At 48.0% G+C, this 25,840-nt stretch overlaps 1 protein-coding gene across 2 annotated transcripts in view; it reads left to right on the plus strand.

Annotated features, from left to right (window-relative positions):
- The window catches only part of LOC142258071 (carbohydrate sulfotransferase 8-like), a 53,153-nt gene that overhangs the window by 742 nt on the left and 26,571 nt on the right, over positions 1–25,840 (plus strand). The window contains exons 1-2 of one of the 2 annotated variants that reach the window (XM_075330524.1): positions 17,629–17,709; positions 25,369–25,487. In XM_075330524.1, coding sequence (XP_075186639.1) covers positions 25,382–25,487 — 106 coding nt within the window. In that variant the 5' untranslated portion in view covers positions 17,629–17,709; positions 25,369–25,381. Of the gene's footprint in view, positions 1–17,628; positions 17,710–25,368; positions 25,488–25,840 lie in introns of those variants that run through there. The other variant, XM_075330523.1, reaches the window with a different exon arrangement.

A 25,840-nucleotide genomic window follows, 5' to 3' on the forward strand; every position in this document is an offset into this window, starting at 1 on the left:
GACAGCTCATGTCGGAGTTCAGCACTTCAGAATGGTGTTTTTGCCAATTGGTGGGGGATCTGGTTGATCTATTGTCTACATGAAATCTGTTATCGTGAAGGGTGGGATCCAAATTTTTAACAAGTTACCTGTTTAGTGAGGAACAGCAGATACATATCACTACCACACGTAAGCTACACAGATATATACGCTCTGCCTCAATGTTATATTCCTCTGCTGCCAAGCGCTGTTCCTCTGTCAGGGCAGTGATGGCACTGAAGGAGGTTGCGATGCCAAAGCAAGTTATGATATCACCCAGCTAATTGTATTGGCATTGCCGGTATTCACACAATATATTTGCTACACACATTTTAAACACCATATATTTACTGTACATGTCGCGGGCGGGGAGGAGGGTGTCAGCACACCGCGCTCACCCCTTCTGCTCGGGTCCGGCAGCTGCTCAGTGGTGGCTCGAGCTGTGGGCCGGATCCCAGGGTTTCTCGAGCGACACTCCTCGCCCGTGAGTGAAAGGGGATTGTTGGTTGGGTGTGGGGATTGTTATAGTTCGTGACGCCACCCACGGTTGTGGTGATTGTACCACCGCTGCTCAGTGTGGGGGTCCCGGGGATGGTGATGCGGAGCAGCCAGGTGTTGTGTTGCCCCTCCGTGGGTAGGGGTTGGTGATCCCGGGACCCAGTGAAGAGATGTAAAGTGTAGGGCCTGGAGGGCGCAGGGACGCGGGGACAGCGCTGTGCCTTGCGGCACTGTGGTACTCACTCAGCCTGAGACTTGGACACAGTTTGTACGGTAAACCAAACGGCTGGTAGGACGGTCCCACAGACGGCTGCACCTGCACTCCCGGTAGGTGACGGTGATGTCTCTCTTCCTTGCACCTGTGTTGACTGATGGTAGCGGTGGATTCCCTCCGGTTACCCGCTCCCCGACTGCAATCTGGGCCGGAGGAGCTCTACACTTTGCCCGCAGGTGCTGGCCCTGGGGAAACTGGTGCCCTGGCGGTGGCGGTGTCTCCCCTGTAATGGTCGGGCTGTTGCCGTCAATCGGGACTTGGTTGCTGGGTGATCTACGTCCCCTTCACTGACGGATTCGGCAAATTTGGCGACTCCTAGCCTTGCCGGGGTCCGAGAGGCCCCTGCCCTGGTGCTGACTGTCCTTCGGAACACTGCTCCAGACCACCGGGCACACAGCCAACGGGGTACTTCCAGGAACTTCCAAACGGTCCCCCTCCGAACAGTCACCGCCGTCGCTGACCTTGCTGTTCTAGCCCTACACAAAGCTGGGCTCTCAGGCTTTGCACACTCTCTGCTCTGTCACCACTTCTTGCTTTCCTCCTTTACTCCTTTTCTTTCCTCCACTTTCACTTCTTGGTTGTTTACTCTAGCCCTTCACTGGACTTCACTCTTCCCCTGCCCGGGGCTAACTGCCTGGTTTTCCCGCCTCCAGAGTTGTGAGCTCCTCGGTGGGCGGAGCCAACCGCCTGGCCCACCCCCTGGTGTGCATCATCAGACTCCTGGAGGAAGGCAACAAGGATTTCTGGTTAGCAGATGTGCCTACCTGGAGTGTGGGGTGTGGTGGTGTTGTGACCTGTGTCCCCTGGCTTGCCCAGGGCGACACATTCCCCCTTAGCAAAATGCAGACCGTCCACGGGCTGCTGTCCTACACCGATTTTATTTTTCTGTAAAAGGGATAACAGGGTTAAACAACATGCATAACATTTTTAATAAACCTCTTCCCAAGTCGGGAGGCACATTTTACTTTTAACGTTTCAACGGTATACGGTCACGGTTTCCGCTCTCTCCCACCCAAGTAACCTGGCCCTGATGCTGCCCCTAAAACCCAGGCAGCACCCCTTGACCCACAGTCCAGCACACGGTACCCGAGCGGGATCTGTCCTTCCCTCCAGATGGTAGCCACCGGTTCCTTTGGTGGCTGGGCCCTGGCCTGCTCTGCTCAGGGCCCTCCCTCCAACCTGCCCCTCCGGAGGCGGCATTGCGGAAACGGTAACGGTAACCAACATATTTACAAGCCACTAACGTTTGTGGTTGCCCTGCAGAGTTCACGGGCTTGTCCATGGCTAGTTCCCATGCATTAACTTTTAACGGTCCCCACGGGGACAACGGTGCCGGCTCCTGCCGGTTGCAAATCAACAAACAAATCAGGTTACTTCTTCGGTGTGATCATTTTCATTATTGGCAAAACTTTCAAACTTTTCAAACAGACAGGTGGTCCCAACGGGGACGGTGCTGCGGGCATCTGCTGCCCTACTCCGGTCCTGCTGCTGCTTCATCCGGGGGAGGGGATGCAGAGCTCACCTTGCTCTCCGGGCTGCCCCTCAGCTTTACATCCAGGGCAAACCACCCCCTCTCTCCGCAGTGCCGGGTATACCGCACCATGTCTCCCGGTATAAATTGCGGCCAGGATGCTCCTCGGGCAGATGGGCATTCACGTCCCGCCGGGCCACAAACACCTCGGCCTCCAGGCCCGGTTCGTATATGAATCCGTAGCCCCGGCGGACATCAAAGCGCCGCACCTGCCCCTCGTAGAACGGGCCCCGGACACGGAAGGTCGCTTGCCGCAGGTTCTCCTTTTCCCGAATAGCTCGGGCCACCAGCTCGGCTTTCCTTCGCTCCCTCTCCGCGATCTCCAGGCCCAGCTTTGTCGGCTCCCTGTCCCAGTATGGCGCTGCTGCCAGCTCCGGCGCACGGGTTGAGCCCCGCGGGACATCCAGCACGTTACCCACTGTCAGGAAGGTGGGCAGCGTATCCCGCGGTGTCATGGCCTTGGGCGCTGCCTTGCAGCAACAACCCGGCGCCACCTCAGCCGAGGTGTGGGGGATGGGCACAGGGGCTTTCCGCAGTTGGGCCTTCGGCTCGGAGCGGGTCATCTGCTCCGGCTCGGGAATCTGCTCGGGGACTGTCTCTGGCACAATCTTCGGGGCCTTCCAAGGCAATGCCTTCGGTTTGTTACGGGCTCCGGCTACAGGTCGGTCCGCTGGGGCGGACGGGCTGGGTATCGCTACCGGTTGTGGTGGCAGCAGGCCTAGTGGCGGGGTCACGGCCTCCGAGACGGGTGGCGAGGGAGGCAACGGGGGGAGAGGGCTTGGACCGGGTCCCTCAGCCGCAGCGACCGGTCCCTCCGGGACATAGGGGCGTGGGTCACTCACCCTCCCTTCCTCCGCTTCCTCCTCTCGTCTCCGCACGGTGGCTATAACGTCCGCCATGTCGGTCTCCCACTCCTCCAAGAGGAGCTGCATCTTGACCTGCAGCCTTAGATGGAGCTGCGCGGTCCGGATTTCCACCCACGCTGCGGTTCCCGGCGTGGGGGCCACGGTGTTTCGGGACGGCATCCACATGGTGACTTTCTCTCTTTCTTCCAGGAACGGTATGCTTGCAGGGTCCTGGCGTCCCTGCCTTTATAGCCGCAGCTACATGCGGCCAGCCGCCATCGCGTCCCCCTTAGCTCTTTTCGGCCCCTCCTCTCTCGGGGCGGGGTTTTGGCCTTCGCGCCTCTACTGCTCGAGAAGACGCTCGAGCGGGAACTTTTCGCGCCAAAGATGGCGGCTTCTGAAATTTTTCTGCCGGATACCTCCGGCGGTAACAAGGCGCACCTCTACCAGACGGCAGAGCGGTAAGATCCTGTTCGTGACGCCAAGTTGTCGCGGGCGGGGAGGAGGGTGTCAGCACACCGCGCTCACCCCTTCTGCTCGGGTCCGGCAGCTGCTCAGTGGTGGCTCGAGCTGTGGGCCGGATCCCAGGGTTTCTCGAGCGACACTCCTCGCCCGTGAGTGAAAGGGGATTGTTGGTTGGGTGTGGGGATTGTTATAGTTCGTGACGCCACCCACGGTTGTGGTGATTGTACCACCGCTGCTCAGTGTGGGGGTCCCGGGGATGGTGATGCGGAGCAGCCAGGTGTTGTGTTGCCCCTCCGTGGGTAGGGGTTGGTGATCCCGGGACCCAGTGAAGAGATGTAAAGTGTAGGGCCTGGAGGGCGCAGGGACGCGGGGACAGCGCTGTGCCTTGCGGCACTGTGGTACTCACTCAGCCTGAGACTTGGACACAGTTTGTACGGTAAACCAAACGGCTGGTAGGACGGTCCCACAGACGGCTGCACCTGCACTCCCGGTAGGTGACGGTGATGTCTCTCTTCCTTGCACCTGTGTTGACTGATGGTAGCGGTGGATTCCCTCCGGTTACCCGCTCCCCGACTGCAATCTGGGCCGGAGGAGCTCTACACTTTGCCCGCAGGCGCTGGCCCTGGGGAAACTGGTGCCCTGGCGGTGGCGGTGTCTCCCCTGTAATGGTCGGGCTGTTGCCGTCAATCGGGACTTGGTTGCTGGGGGATCTACGTCCCCTTCACTGACGGATTCGGCAAATTTGGCGACTCCTAGCCTTGCCGGGGTCCGAGAGGCCCCTGCCCTGGTGCTGACTGTCCTTCGGAACACTGCTCCAGACCACCGGGCACACAGCCAACGGGGTCCTTCCAGGAACTTCCAAACGGTCCCCCTCCGAACAGTCACCGCCGTCGCTGACCTTGCTGTTCTAGCCCTACACAAAGCTGGGCTCTCAGGCTTTGCACACTCTCTGCTCTGTCACCACTTCTTGCTTTCCTCCTTTACTCCTTTTCTTTCCTCCACTTTCACTTCTTGGTTGTTTACTCTAGCCCTTCACTGGACTTCACTCTTCCCCTGCCCGGGGCTAACTGCCTGGTTTTCCCGCCTCCAGAGTTGTGAGCTCCTCGGTGGGCGGAGCCAACCGCCTGGCCCACCCCCTGGTGTGCATCATCAGACTCCTGGAGGAAGGCAACAAGGATTTCTGGTTAGCAGATGTGCCTACCTGGAGTGTGGGGTGTGGTGGTGTTGTGACCTGTGTCCCCTGGCTTGCCCAGGGCGACACATACACATATACCCACATACACACAGACATACATACTGTATACAGTACTATGCAAAAGTTTTAGACATAAAATACTGGAAAGTAAGAATGCTTTCAAAAATAGAAATGTTCAGAGTTTATTTTTATCAATTAAGAAAATGCAAAGTGAATGAACAAAAAGAAAATCTAAACAGCAGACATGTGTGCCTCGCAGGCGCAGGTGGATCTGCGATCCACCTGTGCCTCCTTGCTACTTTGATGTAACAGCGCAATGTAAATGGGTGCAGCGGGGATCACGCTGTTTCCCGCCGCCAACAGAGGCGTCCATGTGACGTGATCACAAGGAAACAATGGTTGGCATGGTAGCAACAAGTCATGTGATGACTCCTGTCACTATTATGACATATTTTTTGTTAGAGCCGACAGAGGGTTTGGCACTTACAGAAATACTGCATTTCTGCTGATCAGAGCGATGCTGCTCAGATCAACAGAAATGACCAAGCAATCAGACTGCTGATCAATAAAGTCTCCTAGGGGGGCAATTAAAAAAAACCACGTAAAATAAAAAAAGCTTTTAAAAATATGAGAAAATAAAAAAATTTAAAATTCAACTCATCCCCCCATTCACCCCATTCAAAATAAAAAGTTAAAAAAAATGAAAAATATATATATATATTGTCCTGCTGCAGAATACATTTGGTGACAATTAGATGTCTCTTTGGTGGTATTACAAGATGGATAAGCATCTGCCTGTATTTCTCAGCATTTAGGACACCAACAAATCGGTAATGTTGAAAACTTCAAATGTAGTGATTGGACAAGGAAATAGTTCAACAAATGAAAGATACACCTTGCAATACTCCCTAGGGAAGCGGAAGATATCCACCAGTGCCTTCAGCCCAGAGCTGGCAGCAACCAGCTGTACAATCTACTATTTGGAGGAGTCTGTCCAGAAGTGTTCTGCTAGGAAAATTGTTGCCAAAAAACACAACTACGACATGCAAACAAACCTCAGTAACTTAATTATCCTAAAAGAAATATGAAATGAGATGCAGAAAAATTTACAGCAAGTGCTCTGGATCTAAAGTCAAAATGTGAAATGTTTAGCTGTAAGAGAAAGCAGTTTAGTTTGCTGGAGGGCTGGGCAATGGTGCAGTAATCAGTGTCTGTGTGCCGCCCCAGCGTCAGCAGCCAGAACTGCTCGGATCCGGATCCGCGGTGGCTCAAGGGGTCTCCGGACCTGGGAGGGGTCGGGTGGCCACTCGAAAGAAAAATGGGGCATTTACAGGGGATTGTATGTTTAAAGTTCGTGACGCCACCCACAGTGTGTGGTAAGGTGGAGTACCACCACTGCTGTTGGGAGCGCCCGGTGGTGATGGGATGGCAGCAAGATGTTTAACCCCTCCGTTGGTAGGGAGGAATGCCCCGGGGCTCGGTGATGGTAGTGAGGAGATACCGTTGGGGAGGAAAGGGTCACTGCGTACTCACTCAGTCCAATAATGCTGACACCGACAACTTGTAAACTGAAATTCTGAGCACCGCTGCAGCAGGGAAGAAGCACGCCTGGATCTCGTGCCCGTTGGTGTTGCTTGTTAGGCTGTGATCTTTCCCTTGGCACCTTCTTTACTGTTTGGCCCCTGTAGTTTGAAACTATTTGGGTCCCGCTCACCCGTATGGCTCACGGAGTGAGCTTGCTCTCAGGGTTCACGCTCGGGATTTTCTGGACTGTGTATTGGGAAAGTCCTATCCCCCTCATTGCGCTAGTACCCCGATTTTGAAGTAGGTGGGGGATGATTATTGAAGACTTCGTCTTCGTCGGGTAAATTACCAGGACGCTTGAAGCTATTTCCCAGCCTAGAGTCCATGTACCTCGTCGTGCCCTGGCCCCTGCCTGGAGATGGCACAAGGCCGCCGGCTGCCCTCCTCAGCAGTTCCGTGCCCCTTGTCACGATCCTCTGTGTCCAGGGTTTCAGCTCCTACCAGGCCCAGACCAATGTCTTCCACCTAGTAACTGAGGAGCCAAGCTCCCTGACCTCTCTTCTCAAGAGTCACTGCACAACTGACTTGTGACCTCTCCTCTTAGAGTCACTGCTTAACTGACTGTCTCCTGACACTCCTGACCTCCCCCTACCAACCCCCCAAGTGGCCAGCCCTATTCCCTCCAGGCTGTCCACTGGTGTGTCTGGTGGGTGTGGTGCAGAGTGTTCCTAGGATTTTAATTAGCTCATTCTTAGCAACACCACAGGTCAGGGATCTGTAATCAAGGAGGATTGAATATCATGCAGAAGAGCAGATTGCACAATACCTTGTGACGACCTGATAGGCCAGGGCATCACATTCCCCCTTGGTTAAACGTAGCTCGTCCCCGAGCTACAGGACACCAGAGGTTTATAATTTTTTAGTTTTTTTCAACTGGAGAAAAGATAGAAAACAAGTTAACATTTTTATTTGCATTTTCATACCACGCAGGGGAGGCACTTTTCTTAAACGTTACTAAAACTTTAAAGAGTTCATCTCCCAACGATGGGACGCTACCGGTTTTAGTGATAACGGAGACTCAACCTGCTCCGTTGCAGCAGTTCCTGCGACAGTCCAGTCCCAATGTCCCAGATCCCAATAACCCACCACCCAAACAAACCTGACCCCCTGGAAACCTACCTGCGGGTCCGTGACCAGGTTAAGGTCCTGGGTGTGGTCTTTAGATGACTCTGGTTGGCACAGGAGGTGCAACTGTATAGAAAACACAAGGTTGTGTTGGTCACACCAGTCCTGTGACCGTGCTCCATTTTTACTAACTATAAAATCAACGGAGTCCATTACCGGGTGTACACACTGTAAAGGAATTTTGTTATCAATCAGGTAACCTCTTCGTTGCTTTGCAATTGGTTAATTAAAACACTTACTTTCTAACATTTTCTAAATGAAAAATAACAAACTGTGGAAAACAATAAACGAAAACACCGATACCTAACAGTTCTATGGCATCGTAAATTTACTGGCATTATTAATATTACTGGTATCGCTCACTGGGAGGTTGGTAGTCGACTGCAGCGGCTGGCACAACTTGCTCATTCACCACACAGCGAGCCTGTTCACATCGAGGGCGTACCAGCCCTCGGCTCCAGTGCCGTGTATCGGTGACTACCTCCCCTGGCTCCAGATTTCGACCCGGGTGTTCCCTTGGGAGATGCTGCTCGACATCCCTTTGAGCTACAAAGACCTCATCGGGGAGACTCGCATCCTAGAGGAAACCCCACCCCTTGTTAGGGTCGAAGCGCCGCACGAGGCCCCTTCTCTGTGGCCCTCGGACACGAAATGTGGCTTTCCTCAGGTTTTATTTCTCCCTCCCGCTGCCGTTGGTCTGGAGTTGTCACCGCCAGTGTCATCTGTCGCTGTTGTCGTTCCCAGCCGGAGGCGTTAACGTCCGGCTTCAGCCCCCTTACTGGCTCTGGCTTTAGGTGGACTCTTGTGGCCCCAACAGCCATTGGGATGCCGTGCGGTAGTGGAACCGGTGGATCTTTAGGCTCCACTTCCGTAGCTGTAGACTGAAGAACTGACTGCTCCGCAGCCGGGGTTGCAGGGCCGGGGGTTCCGCCTCTGAGGACAGGCCCAGTGATGCGGCCAGGTCTGGTCTGGCTGGGGTCCGGATAACCGCTGTCATGACTGGGATGATATTAATTATAGATACACTGCACACTATGGTTTTTTTGCAAGTGAAAAATATTTATTTACATAGGAGAGATCATTAAGCTTATTGCGACCAATTCCTACGTTTCGGCTAATAATAGCCTTGTTCACGTAGTCACTAAGATGGAAAAGAAAAAAGCTTTGAGTACATAAATACACTCATACATATTTACAAATATATACACGAAGAAAACGTGGTATGAATCTTTTTAATTAAAAATAATCTTTATTATAATTGCATTAAAACTAATACAGCAAGTAAGTCCTCAAGGGGTTAACTGAACTGCTGGAATAGGTCAATAACAGTAATTGTGGACAGTTTACAACATGAAATACATAAAAAGGATCACAGTGTTTTAATCATGGCTATCAAGGATGTAATAAAGTGGATTATACGTAAACACACACTGAAATTTCCTATTGATACTGTTTAATGGTAATGTACCCAACCTCACACATTGCCAATTGTGATCACTTATCTATGTGTCATATCCATATAGTCGTTGTGGTATGACCAAAGCCTTGCTCATATAGCTAAGGGCAATAAATAGTTATAAACGGCATAACCACAGCCTACAATTTATCCACAGTTATAGTAATGAACACTACTAACCACTTCACAGCAAGTCCAGGCAACCACCAGTCCCTACGCGCGTTTCACCTCTTCTTCAGGGGACGTATGGTGGACTGTGTGCAGGTCAGGTATATATAGTGTAATGGATTAGTCTTAATTGGGAGAGGATGGACTTCCTGCAAGTCTGCACAACCAGAATCAAGACTTGCTATAGGAAGAGTCAGGTGTCAATCAATGACGTAGTTGTACTCTGGCATGTACACAGCTGTGAGTAACACCCGTAACTACTAATTAGCATGGACGCCGGTGATCGCATAATGTGCTTTCGCCAATGAGGCATGTCTCCTAGCAACAAAGGACGCCATGTCCGATGACGCTAACAAGGGGGCCGAGTCGGCCGCGTCATAATGTGTTTTCGCTAAAGAGACATGTCTCATAGCAACAAAACACGCCACATCCGACGACGCTAGCAAGGGGGCAGAGTCAGCCGCGTCACAGGACGTGACGTTTATTTCTGGTAAAAACCACCCAGCACATACACGTCATCGAATGAACTATGTGTTAGTGTAGTGCCGTCCTATCATAGCGGACGCTGGTAAAGGGCGGAGTCAACCTAGTACACCCACGTCACAGGACGTGACGTCTGTTTCCGGTAAGGTCCGCCCCTCACCTCCACGTCATCGGATGGAGCGTGTGTTGCCATGGTAACATTAGATAACATTAGATAACAACATCTTGTTAGTATTAAATCAGTCCGCTTACCCCGCGCCCTCGGGCATAGCAAGCGTTGCTACAGTAACAAAAGGGCGTCTGGCTAGTAGGCGTATGTCACACATAACAAACCAAGTTAATTTATGTTGTAGAGGCATAGTCACAGGGTCAGTCAATGTGGCGACAGCACTCATAGCCAGACAGCCTTAATTCACATGTTTACAGCGACCCGATACCCGTTTATTTATGGGCAAGTGACATGATTCATCCACTTAGCTGGCAGCTCATATTCAGAGTGACAAGGGGCATATAACTATAAAAGTCGGGCTATCCACCCCTATAACATGTGCAGCCATACAACCAATTTATCCAAGGTCTAGTAACACCCAAAGCAATTATACGGACTAAAGCACAAGATAATCACTAAAAACCTCACCCCTTTCCAAAGTTGAATAAATCAATCACAACACCGCATGCCAGGCTTCAAGCCAATGCCCAAAACCCGTTCCACATATCAAGATCAGGTTTATATTGCAACAGAGATAACCCAGTTTTAAGCTAAGCCACATCTATCTGAAAGTGTCAATAATATTTCACTTAGTCATAGATAATGTTCAACAATACAGTTCTAAACCTATGCAGTGTTGGTAGTGCAGCCATATTGAGCGTCCCCAAATGGCTGCAACGGCCCACTGCTACTATAAGGTTCAACGGCGTGGTGGTTCCGGAGGACTCCGGAGCCATCTCCCCCACACGGTCCTTAAGGACCGGGTGAGGAAGGAGCATCCAGACTCCGCCGAGACTCCACGCACCACCTTAATATTCACATAAGACCGCAATAAATTAGAAACAATTATTTCACTTATATTACTATGCCTACATGTATCTCCGATTCATGCAATACAATACAAGAGGAATGCTGTTCTTGATGTAGAATTTTTCATGAGTTCTCTTGGCTCAAGTATGGTTACTTTCTCATAATCCCAATTTATCATCATGAACTCTCTTTATTCAGGTATGGTTACTTCCTCACAATCCCAATTTATCATTATGTGGGTGGATGGACCAGGTATCTATAAATCTTTGAATAAAAGGACAGAGTGTCAATACTAATCTTTTCAATTGCATTAACATCAATTGTCAATCAACTTAATGATTCCTAGTTCCATACCCAACCTGCACAAAATAAACAAATTAAAATAATAAAATTGGATTAAAACTTACACTTAAATCCCATACAACCTACAAAAAAGAACTGAATCCAAAGTGCTCATTCAATCCTACGGGAGCAACCGTACCCAATGTATAAATCCACCTGCTTTCCAATTTGCTTAGGACAGTGCCCAGATCACCACCTCTCAAATTCATTTTTACTTGATCAATGGCTTTAATTTTTAAAGAAGTAGGGTTGGAGTCGTGGTATGCTTTATAGTGCCTTGGCAGGGTTTTGAGGTGTTCTGTGTCCTGTGCTGTTTTAGACTTTTCTATGTCTCGGACATGCTCGCGTACCCGGATTTTTAACTCTCGACTAGTAAGGCCAACATAGTATTTACCACATCAACATTCCGCTTGATAAACCACATTTTTTGATGAACAGGTCAGGTGTGGTCTGATGATATACTCTTTTGAGTTTTTCAGACCAAAAAATGTTTTCGACTTGACCATATTGAGGCACCCCTTACATAATCCACAAGGGAAAAACCCAGGGGAGAGTTGCATTTGGGGCTTCTTTTGATAGTTTTGGTAACAGCTTTGGACCAAAAGGTCTTTCAAGTTTTTTGACCGTCGTGCTGTAATCAGAGGGCGATCAGGTAAACATTTTCTCAAAATTGGATCAACCATCAGAACACTCCAATGTTTCTGAAGAATTGAATGCAGATCATACCACCAGCTGTTATAAGTGGTAATAAGTCTGACAGGTTGTTCTGTCTGAGTTTCTGTTGGTTGGGGGTAGAGTAATTTCTCCCTCGGGGTTTTGAGTGCCCTTCTATAGCCCCGTTTTATGCATCTCTTACTATAGCCTCTATTCAAAAAACGATTAGTCAGATCTTTAGCTTGAAAACTATTCATAGAGGAACAAATACGTTTTGCTCTTAATCCGAGAAAGAGGTTTGCGTAGGACGGCGCGCAGGCCGCCCCCATCGCAGTGCCGCGCCGCTGGAGGAAGAACCGGTCCCGAAACACGAAGAAATTGTGCGTCAACACAAACTCCAACAATTCCATAATTAATAAAGATAAGGACCCATCAAGACTACTGGCATCCAGAAAAAATCGTACAGCTTTAAGTCCCTCCTGACGGCCTATACTGGAGTAGAGGGCCTCCACGTCCAGTGTTGCCAGTGATACCTCCTCCTCTAAGACCAAACCCTCCAAACGCCTCAGGACGTCAGAAGTGTCTCACACATAGGAGGGCAACATCTCAACTAATGGGAGCAGATAATGTTCAATGAACTTGCACGTGACGTCACATAGCCCTCCTATGCCCGAGACAATAGGACGCCCCGGGGGTACTTTGGGGTTTTTATGGATCTTTGGGAGGAGGTAAAAGGTTGGCACCACTGGCGATCTAACTAGGAGGCCCTCATACACCTTCTTGGGAATGATCCCTGCCTCAAAAGCACTAAACAGTATCTGCTCCAGATCGTGTGTATAGGACTTCACTGGGTTGGAGTGAAGGGGCGTGTAGGCCTCCCGATCTTTAAGCTGCCACCATGCCTCCCTTTCATAAAGTTCCACCGGCCAAATTACCACGTTCCCCCCCTTATCTGCAGGTTTTATAACCACTCCTTTCAGAGCCTGTATTTCTCTTAGGGCTCTCTCCTGTTTTAATGAGAGGTTGTTGGTACCACCTCTCCGGGAGAGCTCCTGGATATCCCTGGTAACCAGGTCTCCAAAGATCTGAATCGGAGGGCATAGTGACAAAGTGGGGAACGTAGTTGACCTTGGCATCACTCCATGAGGGAAATTACCTGGTGGGTGGCCCGCAGACTCCTCCTCCAACTCCTCGAGTGCCGCCAGAGCTTCCTCTTCCATAGCTGATATAGATGGTTCTCCTGATCCCTTCCTGGAGTGTAACTTATGCAGCACCAACTTCCGAAGGAACAGATGGAGGTCCTTAATCACTGTGAAGACACTAAAATTAGACTGCGGAACAAAAGTCAATCCCAGCTTAAGAACCTCCAGCTGAGTTGCAGTAAGCCGGTGCTGAGATAAATTAATCACCTCCAAATTAGTATCGCCACCCTTCCTTTGAGTCGGAAGAGGAGTTCCGCGACCACCACCCAGGGCCGGAGTATTCTTATTCCGTGTTGTTATTGCTCTTGTGTTCGGTCTCATACTCCTAGCCCTTTCTGATGTTGATTCTTCCTCCAATGAGGAAACCGATGATGCTGAGACAGACATAGATGAGGCAAGGTGTTTCTTCTTGCTCTGGGAGGCCCCCCGCCATCGGAAGACCTGGCCATTCCTATAATCTGTAACGTCCCGCTGATATTTCTTGGTCTTAATGCTCAATATCTCCCTCTCCCACTTGGAGAAATCCCTATCCAGTGACTCATTAAATTTTATCAATTCATCTGGGGTTAACTCCGAGGATAGTTGGGCCTGAGCGTCAGATATCTCTATTTCTAAATCATGAATGCTTTTCTCGTTCATCTCAATGAGGAGCTTCATGAAGGTGTTGGAGCAATTAGCAGCAGCCTCCTCCCACCTCTTCTTGAAGGATTCCTCCAAGACCACAAAGGAAGGAAAAACCCTGACCCTCAGCCCCCTCGGTACCAAACCCCGTTCTACATATCTTTTCATAAACGCCACATTCCACCACAGGCGCGTTTTCCTATTGAGCATTGTTTTAAGACTGCCCATGCGATCCAGGACAGTCCTGGAACTCAGGTTATGTAACTCATCCCCTTCAGTTTCAAACACTCGGTCCAATTGTGTCTCCCACGTTTTCTCGCGGGCCTTGAGATCCATTAGATCCTGCAAAAATACTGTGATAAACCACAGGAACAGTAATTGAGACATGCAGGCGCATGGAAAATTACCACATCAACCATTAGCAACAACTCATATATAATGAGAACCAAGTTGTGCTGCTTGTATTTAGGGAAACACCTGCACAGACTGTATACTCGTTCCCATTATTTGTGCTGCAGTTTTACTCTTAGCTATTAGCCACCCCTCATAAACCTTCTACAGATCTTTGCTGAGGATTTTTCCTCCTTCCTCTCTGGGACACGTGGGGTTCTTTCCCCTTCAGCACCGCTCCCTTGGTTCACATGTATTTATATATTTTTGTACCCAACAGCACTTTAATACAATAAAATATCTTATATTCACATAATGTTGCTTGTATGGGCTTCTTATTAAGCGAATTTAAAGACTCTGTTCCTCTTGGTTCTCATTATATATGAGTTGTTGCTAATGGTTGATGTGGTGATTTTCCATGCGCCTGCATGTCTCACTTTCAGATAGATGTGGCTTAGCTTAAAACTGGGTTATCTCTGTTGCAATATAAACATGATCTTGATATGTGGAACGGGTTTTGGGCATTGGCTTGAAGCCTGGCATGCGGTGTTGTGATTGGTTTATTCAACTTTGGAAAGGGGTGAGGTTTTTAGTGATTATCTTGTGCTTTAGTCCGTATAATTGCTTTGGGTGTTACTAGAGCTTGGATAAATTGGTTGTATGGCTGCACATGTTATAGGGAGAGAGGGGAGCCAGCACGATCTGAAAATGGCATGCATCATATAAAAAGTGCAAATTCACAGATTTATTCCAACTGTACTGTAATATAAATGAGATTTTTAGCAAATAATTGATCAATTCTTTGAGCCACCCCTGCCAACGTCACGGCAAATCTCAATAGGGGGGGTCCTACTCTATATTCTGTATTTCATGTGCCATGCGGCCTCCTAGATAAAGTTAAAAGCAGAACCATAATGGAGCACACATACCTGTAACCTGTATATATAACCGCTTCTATGTTGCAAAAGAGGCAATTGTGGATAGAGGCCAGCCCAGGTCCCAGCATGTGGAGCAAGCTCTACACATACCAGGACTATATTAGAACTGACCCTCCCAGTGCCAGAGAGCAACCATTGATAAAGGCGGACCAGATCTAAGTATGGTGCTTAATTAGCAATGCCTGTGGAAAGGGTGAGGCAACTGAATGTGTACAGCTACCAACAGGAGGAATATATTGCAAACCAAGATCAGGGGTGCATAGCATGGTGGTGACCAGCCACCAGACATTTGTAGCATAACTACAACCAAACAGAGAGAGAGGGGAGCCAGCACGATCTGAAAATGGCATGCATCATATAAAAAGTGCAAATTCACAGATTTATTCCAACTGTACTGTAATATAAATGAGATTTTTAGCAAATAATTGATCAATTCTTTGAGCCACCCCTGCCAACGTCACGGCAAATCTCAATAGGTGGGTCCTACTCTATATTCTGTATTTCATGTGCCATGCGGCCTCCTAGATAAAGTTAAAAGCAGAACCATAATGGAGCACACATACCTGTAACCTGTATATATAACCGCTTCTATGTTGCAAAAGAGGCAATTGTGGATAGAGGCCAGCCCAGGTCCCAGCATGTGGAGGAAGCTCTACACATACCAGGACTATATCAGAACTGACCCTCCCAGTGCCAGAGAGCAACCATTGATAAAGGCGGACCAGATCTAAGTATGGTGCTATGTTATAGGGGTGGATAGCCCGACTTTTATAGTTATATGTCCCTTGTCACTCTGAATATGAGCTGCCAGCTAAGTGGATGAATCATGTCACTTGCCCATAAATAAACGGGTATCGGGTCTCTGTAAACATGTGAATTAAGGCTGTCTGGCTATGAGTGCTGTCGCCACATTGACTGGCCCTGTGACTATGCCTCTACAACATAAATTAACTTGGTTTGTTATGTGTGACATACGCCTACTAGCCAGACGCCCTTTTGTTACTGTAGCAACGCTTGCTATGCCCGAGGGCGCGGGGTAAGCGGACTGATTTAATACTAACAAGATGTTGTTATCTAATGTTATCTAATGTTACCATGGCAACACACGCTCCATCCGATGATGTGGAGGTGAGGGGCGGACCTTACCGGAAACAGACGTCACGTCCTGTGACGTGGGTGTACTAGGTTGACTCCGCCCTTTACCAGCGTCCGCTATGATAGGACGGCACTACACTAACACATAGTTCATTCGATGACGTGTATGTGCTGGGTGGTTTTTACCAGAAATAAACGTCACGTCCTGTGACGCGGCTGACTCTGCCCCCTTGCTAGCGTCGCCGGATGTGGCATGTTTTGTTGCTATGAGACATGTCTCTTTAGCGAAAACACATTATGACGCGGCCGACTCGGCCCCCTTGTTAGCGTCATCGGACATGGTGTCCTTTGTTGCTAGGAGACATGCCTCATTGGCGAAAGCACATTATGCGATCACCGGCGTCCATGCTAATTAGTAGTTACGGGTGTTACTCACAGCTGTGTACATGCCAGAGTACAACTACGTCATTGATTGACACCTGACTCTTCCTATAGCAAGTCTTGATTCTGGTTGTGCAGACTTGCAGGAAGTCCATCCTCTCCCAATTAAGACTAATCCATTACACTATATATACCTGACCTGCACACATTCCACCATACGTTCCCTGATGAAGAGGTGAAACGCGCGTAGGGACTGGTGGTTGCCTGGACTTGCTGTGAAGTGGTCAGTAGTGTTCATTACTATAACTGTGGATAAATTGTAGGCTGTGGTTATGCCGTTTATAACTATTTATTGCCCTTAGCTATATGAGCAAGGCTTTGGTCATACCACAACGACTATATGGATATGACACATAGATAAGTGATCACAATTGGCAATGTGTGAGGTTGGGTACATTACCATTAAACAGTATCAATAGGAAATTTCAGTGTGTGTTTACGTATAATCCACTGTATTACATCCTTGATAGCCATGATTAAAACACTGTGATCCTTTTTATGTATTTCATGTTGTAAACTGTCCACAATTACTGTTATTGACCTATTCCAGCAGTTCAGTTAACCCCTTGAGGACTTACTTGCTGTATTAGTTTTAATGCAATTATAATAAAGATTATTTTTAATTAAAAAGATTCATACCACGTTTTCTTCGTGTATAAAATTGTATAGTGGTGTTCTGGCACTTTCAATGAGGTTGAGGAGTGACCTAAATTAAATATTTACAAATATATACATAAATATACAATATGTGCAAGTTAACATATTTTTTAAAGGAATTAATGTACGTTTTTGATAATGGTTTCCCCATATGTTAAGTCATGGTAAGTGCAAAAGAAATTTCTAGAACAGATTTTAAGGCACTAAATGAGATATAACATAAAATAATCAAGCAACAAAATATCCATCTCTACTGAAATTAAATGGCTATATAGTTGTTTTGTATAGATATCATTATTCTGACCATAGATCGTTTACAGACAGCTATCAAGGATACAAAGGACAAAATAACAGCTATAGAGACCCAGCTTGCCACTACCCTGACCAACAGTGAACTCACCAACCTCAAAAGCCAGATTGACACTACTTTAGAGGAACAACGTAAATTCTTACAAGAGAGAAAGCGCCAAAAATTTAGAAGGGACAATCAAGACTACGCGCTGAATAGAGTATTTAAATGGAATGAATCTTCTACTCTAAGATCTTGGTAATACAACCAGGGTTCCTCCAGACAAGGTTCCTTCAGTTCAGGAAGCGATACCAGCAGTGGCCACCGGGGAAACCAGCCTTTTTAAGCAAAAACCAAAGACAAAAACGTACACCAGGAGGTCATCACATCGAACCATCAGAAAGAATCACGAGATCTCAAGTAAGATTCCAAATATGATAGTTAATATTTCTGACTATACCCTATCAACAATAGAAATGTCTGTGTTGAATAAGGGTTTATCATTCTGCCCTACACCGCAATGGGATTCTTTTCAATTAGAAAGGGACCTCCATATGTTGTACAGGAATCTCAGACTAAAAACACATTTTGGACTTGTTGAAAGTCCCAATACAGCAACTACATCTATTCCATCTTCTCCAGTCACTATAGATAAAATTGGTTTACGGAACAAAAGTACATTCATGCCACACAAACACATCATGCTACAGACACGTACATTAATCTCATTTCACGTGATATTAATTCACTATTACAGGAATATAAAAAAGGTAAATTTCCCACTCATAATAATTTGTCGCCCAAAGAAAAGTGGGCGCTATTATCCATTAAAAACAATACTGAAATTATGGTGAAACCAGCGGACAAAGGGGGAGCAATTGTAGTCATGAATCGATCCCAATATTTAAATGAGGTTAAAAGACAACTAGCTGACCATACCACATATGTTAAAATTTCAAGAGACCCCTGCTTCTCAATAAGAGATAAAATCGAAACTACTCTTTCACACTATCTGACATTGAAAGCTATCGATAATAAAACAAGATCATTTCTCACCAATATTCATTCCATTACACCAGTATTTTATGTTTTACCAAAAATCCATAAATCCCTCAATAACCCACCAGGAAGACCGATCATAGCATCAACGGACTCTATTCTCTCACCTTTATCGATATACTTCTAAAAAAATTTTAACACCATTAACTAAAAAAACAAAATATTTTCTACTTGATACAAGTGATTTTCTTGGAAAGATCAACCAATTAGATAAAATTGCCCCAGACAGCTCTTTGGTAACCATGGATGTCAACAGCCTCTATACCTCTATCACACATGTGAGGGGTATAGAGGCTGTAAAAAATTCATTAAACAATTCTGACCTTGATTCCAATTCCATCTCTTTATGCCTTGCATTATTGGATATAGTTTTAAGTGAGAACTATTTCTTATTTGGCGATGACCTCTATAAGCAGATATGTGGTACTGCTATGGGGTCCAATGTGGCCCCTGCATACGCAAATCTATATATGAATGAATTTGAAGAAATGCATATTTACACTAACACCTTATACCAACAAAATGTGACGTGTTGGTATCGCTTTATAGACGATATTTTTTGCATTTGGAATGGAAATACAAACGACTTAAAGAAATTTCTCATTGACATTAATTCCATCAGAGCAGAACTTTCTTTTACTTCAACACACAGTTCATCCATGGTGACATTCCTGGACACTACAATACATAAAGACAGTACAGGACAATTAACATCAGATATCTTCTCCAAACCCACTGATTGTAATGGCCTCTTACTATATGATAGTTGTCACCCTAAATCCACCAAGAATAGTCTTCCTCGCTCTCAGTTCAAAAGGGTTTCACGTATTGTATCAGATAAAAATACCTTACCACAACGACTCCAAGAAATGACTGATAATTTTAAAGAACAAAATTATCCTTCCAACATACTGAGAAAAGAATTGGAATACATCATTGATCCCCCCCAATCCAGTCAATGAATCTAATATGAAAACAGAGAGGTTACCTTTTGTACATCTTTATCATCCCATAGTACCCAAAATGCATTCCATCATGAGAAGACACTGGCCTCTACTGCATAAGGCCTATCCTGACATTACCTCATTTCAAGCCCCCCCATTAATGTGTATGAAAAGACCCCATAACCTGAGGGACCAACTTGTCAGCAGACATAGGTACTTTGAAAAAAGAACCCACTCAAACATACTTGGGCACTAGACGTACAGGGACATTTCCTTGTCTGGGATGTGCAGCCTGTTCAAATGTAATAAAGGGCAATAATTTCACACATCCCAGAACAGGGAAAACATACCCTATTAAAGTGAACCTGTCATCAGAAATTTAGCTATAAACCTAAAAGTTTCCCCCTCTGCAGCTCCTGGGCTGCATTCTAGGAAGCTTCCTATAGTTTTTGTGGCCCCTTTTATTCCAAAATAAATACTTTATAAACTTGTACCTTTTCGTATGCAAATTTCTTAAATCTTCCATGGGGGCGGGCTGCCTGATGTACGTTGCTATCCTCCTGCCGATTTACGCCGCCCCCGAACGCTGAATTTCAAACTTCAGGACGCCGCCCCTGGGCGCCCGTGGTCCCGCGCATGCGCTGTGCTACTGTAGCGGTGCCGTGCACTGCGTGCACGTGTGACCGCTAGTGACGCTTTGCGCGGGCACGAGGTTATGGGCGGCGCTGTGAGTGTTATCAGCAAGTGCCGCCCATAACCTCGTGACCGCACTTTCGCCTATTCCTCCAGCATTCTGCTCGCTGGCCAGATGACCGGACGTCACCTCCTTCCCATCCTGCTCAGCAGCAGGAAATAGATGGGAGGAGCGGACGGAGCAGTTGGTGCCCGCGCAAAGCGTCACCAGCGGTCACACGTGTACGCAGTGCACGGCACCGCTACAGTAGCACAGCGCATGCGCGGGACCACGGGCGCCCAGGGGCGGCGTTGTGGGTAGGTGGGAATGCCCCGGGTCTCGGTGATGGTAGTGAGGGGATACCGTTGGGGAGGAAAGGGTCACTGCGTACTCACTCAGTCCAATAACGCTGGCACCGACACCTTGTAAACCAAATTTCTGAGCACTGCTGCAGCAGAGAGGGAGCATGCCTAGATCCCGTGCCCGTTGGTGTTGCTTGTTAGCCTGTGACCTCTCCCTTGGCACCTTCTTTACTGTTTGGCCCCTGTAGTTTGAAACTATTCGGCTCCTGCTCACCCGTATGGCTATATGAGGGAGTTTGCTCTCAGGGTTCACGCTTGGAATTTTCTGGACTGTGTATTGGGAAAGTCCTATCCCCCTCGTTGCGCTAGTACCCCGATTTTGGGGCAGGTGGAGGACGATTCCTGAAGACTCCGTCCTCGTCGGGTAAATTACCAGGATGCTTGAAGCTACTTCCCGGCCTAGAGTCCACGTATCCTGTCGTGCCCTGGCCCCTGCCCGGAGATGGCACAAGGCCGCCGGCTGCCCTCCTCGGCAGTTCCGTGCCCCTTGTCACAATCCCCTGCGACTGGGGTTCCAGCTCCTACCAGGCCCAGACCAACGTCTGCCACCTAGTAACTGAGGAGCCAAGCTCCCTGACCTCTCTTCTCAAGAGTCACTGCACAACTGACTTATGACCTCTCCTCTTGAGAGTCACTGCTTAACTGACTGTCTCCTGACACTCCTCCTACCAACCCCCCAAGTGGCTAGCCCTATTCCCTTCAGGCTGTCCACTGGTGTGTCTGGTGGGTGTGGTGCAGAGTGTTCCTAGGATTTTAATTAGCTTGTTCTTAGCAACACCACAGGCCAAGGACCCGTAACCAAGAAGGATTGGATATCATGCAGATGGGTAGCTTGTACAATACCCTGTGACGACCTGATAGGCCAGGCCATCACATCAGCAGGCAACAGTGAAGAATGGCGGAGGGTCTTTGCAAGTTTGAGGCTGCAATCTAGCTAATGGAGTTTTGGATTTGGTCATGATTTACAGTATGTTGTTCTCAATGTTGAACTATAGAGGCAGATACGTATCTGTTTCGCCCAAGGTTATGGGGTTACTCGCTCCCGGGCAGTGTATATCTGGGAAATGTCACTTTGGTGGCCGTTGCCCGGTTTCGTGCCCAGGGTCCTTTTTGAAAAGGGGAATATTTACAGAGGATTAGAATAGTGTTCACACGTGACGCCACTTGCGGTGTTGCGGCTATGTAGGTAAAGCCGCCGCTGCACAATGTCCACTACTGGAGCTGGTGTTAATGGCAGCCTGGATGTTAGACCCTCCACAAGCAGGGCCCCAGAGGGTAGGTGAAGTGACGGGTGTCGGAAGAAGGTAGTCCACACAAGGGGTTTAGTACAACTGGTTCTTTATTCACTTTCTGGTGGTAACTGGTCACCCGAGGCAGGCTGGTTTCACCTCCAGGTCCCCTTTGTCATAGTGCCAGTGTGGTAATCTGGTACTTTCTTCCCCCGCACCTGTCTCTGGATGGTGGGTCCCCGTGGCGTAGAGCAACTGGGGGGTCCCCATCAAGTGGTTTTCCACTGCAGTCCGTATGACGGTAGCGTGAACCCTGTGGGCACCAGGTTACTATTCACTCCAAGTCCACCTTCACTGTCTCACTCCGACTCACTACTGTCCACTGTCCACCTCCCCTACCTGGTCCACTAGTGGACTGGACGGGCGCCACCTCTAGGTGGCCATCCATTGGTCCGACCCTATCTTTATACCATTCTATGGAGGTTTGTTGGGGAAAAACTGGGATTTTGTGAAGTGTTTGTGTGTGCCCGCCACTGGTCTTCTGGTCCCTAAGGGGTAGGCCCTGCATTCTGGTGAGCATACAGAACATTGTAGCTCTCTGAAGGCTTCAGGGGCGCTACATATCCATCAGCATCATGGAGGCATCTGACTGACTCCAAATTTATTCTGCATGAGAACAACGACCCCAAACATACAGCCAATGTCATTAAAAATTATATTCAGTGTAAAGAAGCACAAGGAGTCCTGGAAGTGATGATCCGACCCCCACAGCGCCCTGATCTCAGTATCAACAAATTTGTGTGGGATTACATGGAGAGACAGAAGCATTTGCTCAAGCCTACATACACAGAAGATCTGTAGTCAGTTCTCCATGATGTTTGGCACAACTTCCATGCCATGTTCCTTCAAAAACTGTGCAAGTGACCAGTGTCATGTCCCACGACTTGGGAATTATTCATTGTTTTGCCTTACTGTGTATGGTGTTCTTATTCCTTTGTAGAAGGTTTGCCTTTCCCTTGTATTTCTTCCTGCTCACTCCCTGTAGCCCTGTGATGTCAGTTTTCCCCCTCTCCTCCATTTTCTGTATGTTCCTCCATCTTTATGTTACATGCAAATGCTCTCTGGAGAGAATTATTCTTTTTTACCTGCTACTTTTATCATTCAATACAAGAATTTCAGTTAAAGCATCCCTCTTTTCCTGGAGTCTTCTTACATGAGATTGTGGCTGAGTTAAAGGGAACCTGTCAGCAGAATTTTCGCAATTAAACTAAAAGATTCCCCTTCTGGAGCTCCTGGGCTGCTTTCTAGAAAGGTTCCTGTTGCTACTGTGACCTAAATAAATACTTTATAAATTCTTACCTTTTTGTATGCAAATGTGTTTTTATGGTCACAGGGGTGGGCTGTTTTTCGTCCGTTATTCCCCCTCCTGCTGCTGTACGCCATCCCCCATTGCTCATTTACATACACGAGGACGCCCTCCTCATGTAACTGTGTCCTCTCGAGGTTTCACGCATGCCCAGTGGCACTCTCGCGGGACTGAGCACTGTGCAGTGTGAACGCTGGTGAGGTGATTGCGCAGGTGCGAGATTATGGGCGGCGCTGTGATTGTCATCAGCAGCGTCATCCAAGTACCCGCCCATAATCTCACGCCCACGCTTTTCCCTCTGCCTCCACTGTTATGCGCAAGTACAGGCCATAAACACCATGTTACTTATTACCGCAGGCGCAAGATTATGGGCGGCGCTGTGATTGTCATCAGCAGCGTCATCCAAGTACCCGCCCATAATCTCGTGCCCGCGGTAATAGGTAACATGGTTCATATGGCCAGCGCTTGCGAATAACAGTGGAGGCAGAGGGAAAAGCGCGGGCACGATATTATGGGCGAGTACTTGGATGACGCTGCTGATGACAATCACAGTGCCACCCATAATCTCATGCCTGCGCAATCACCTCACCAGCGTTCCCACTGCACAGTGCTCAGTCCTGCGAGAGGGCCCCTGGGCATGCGCGAGACCTCGGGAGGACAGAGTTACATGAGGAGGGCGTCCTCGTGTATGTAAATGAGCATTGGAGGACGGCGTACAGCGGCAGGAGGGGGAATAACGGACGAAAAATAGCCCCCGTGACCATAAAAACACATTTGCATACAAAAAGGTAAGAATTTATAAAGTATTTATTTAGGTCTGAAAGAGGGGCCAGTATCAAGAGGAACCTTTCTAGAAAGCAGCCCAGGAGCTGCAGAAGGGGAATCTTTTAGTTTAATTGCGAAAATTCTGCTGAAAGGTTCCCTTTAAGCTGTCTGAGGAGCCGGTATGAACATGAGTACAGGTCATATGAAGGGCCCAAAAAGAGCGGTCTGTTCAGGCACTAGTATGTTCCACATACCCGTGAGTTAGAATAAGAAGTGTACTTAGAAGAATTGATGTTTTAGTTACACTAAATATTCATTTGATATATATTTGATTTTGTTCACTCCCTTTGTAGCGCCCCACGGGGCAGGTGGTTAACCTACTCGTTGCTGGTCCGGTTCGAGTCAGGTTAGGCGCTGTCACAGGGTGGCCTTTCCCAGGTCCATTGCCCCGAGGCGTAAAATTAAATGGTTTGGGAAGGGAAGCGGGGTATTTGGAAAAGAGTTTGTAGTGACGCCACCTGTGGTATGCGGCCAGGGAATAGCTGTCGCTGCCGGGTTCCTCTCTGGCGCAGGTGTTAAGGCAGCCGGGATGGTGTCGCTCCCCACAGGCGGAGCAGGCCCCAGGTGGATGATGAGGGTAGAAATGGCCGTTGGCGCCTAAGTCATGGGCGGTAGTTCCGGTAACGACTAGCCACACAGTCTCTACGGGTTCAGGGTGTAGTTTACTCACGACTTCAGCTGCCAGAGCGGGTCACACTGGTCACTGCCGTGATGGGCCCAGGTCAATCCCAGATCCGGTAAGGGGTCACCACCGACATTGTGAAAAAAGAAGGAGAGAGAGTGTCCTATTTCTAGGGTATCCCCCTCCACAGTTAGGTACCCTGGCCACCGGGGCCAGCAAAGTCCAAGTTCTCCAGAGATGTGTTGCCAGAACTATGGTCCTGACGGGTCTCACTGGCCATGATGTGCGTGTGTAGTGCCTATTTATACTCCAGGTGGAACCTGCCCCCCAGGTGTCTGGCTTCAGTGACCGGGAAGTCCATGTTTGTATGGCCAACCCCCTACCTACCCTAAACCAACCCACTCTGTGGGAAGGTTCCTAGGCTGTGTGTATTGTGTGAATGTGGAACACCGGTGATTAAAACCCTCATTACCTGAGATAGATACTGCAGCCTGATTGGGGTGCAGCACCCTGTGGCGACCAGAGCCTCAGTTGTGCCACAACTTTGCATTTTGTTATTAATAAGAATACACTGTTAACACGTCTATTTTTGAAAGCATTCTTACTTTGCAGCATTGCTTCCACACCTGACCAAAACTTTTGCATACTACCGTGAATACACATAAATGTTTTCTAGTTTTAGTAAAGATTCAACACTGTAGTGAGGAGAGGAAAGAACAGTATGCCAGATCTGCTAGATGTGACGCTCATATATGAGATTTCAGAGGTATTTTCAACATATTTAAGTTCTGTTCTTAATGAAGACACGAAAGCTATGATAGATCCTTTGTTTTTTTGTTTTTTGTTTTTTTTTAATCCTTGAATTTTCTATTTGTCTGCAAAAATAGTGATGTAAACCCAACAATTCCTGAACCCGACAGAAAGGGAAAATTCATAGAGTGAACAGAAGACTAGTCTTTACACATTTTGTGACTTAAAGTTGGTTTGTGTTGTTTACAGGTGTCCTCCAAGGATGAAGTGCACATCATTTAGGTTCTTTCTTACCATTCCATTACTGGCGTGTTGCACTTTATTGGTGCACTTCTATATTCAAAATATGAGAAATCCTACGGATACATGTAAGTAAATGTAAACTCCATAAAACAGAGGTGTTAAGCTACCGCATGAGGGCGCTGGGACTTAGCTAGAAAGAGAACTCCTGAGTGCAGTAAGACAGAAGCCCACAAGAGCCCGCTAACAAGAGCAGGGATAGTCGATCTGTCAGGGTCTATGCCGGGATGTCACGTGTGTATCGAGGAGAAAGCAAGCCAAAGTCAAAGAGCAGAACTGAGGTCGGATACCAGGAGAGCAAGGTAGCACAGAGGAAGGAGTGGATGACATGGAACAGGAATAGAGTCTGGAGGACAGGGAGGAAGGAGGTAAGGTCGGGAAGCTGGGACGGAGGTCAGGACGGGCAGGAGGGTCGGAGGTC

This window comes from Anomaloglossus baeobatrachus, chromosome 12 (assembly GCF_048569485.1).
Source record: "Anomaloglossus baeobatrachus isolate aAnoBae1 chromosome 12, aAnoBae1.hap1, whole genome shotgun sequence".
Taxonomy (NCBI): domain Eukaryota; kingdom Metazoa; phylum Chordata; class Amphibia; order Anura; family Aromobatidae; genus Anomaloglossus; species Anomaloglossus baeobatrachus.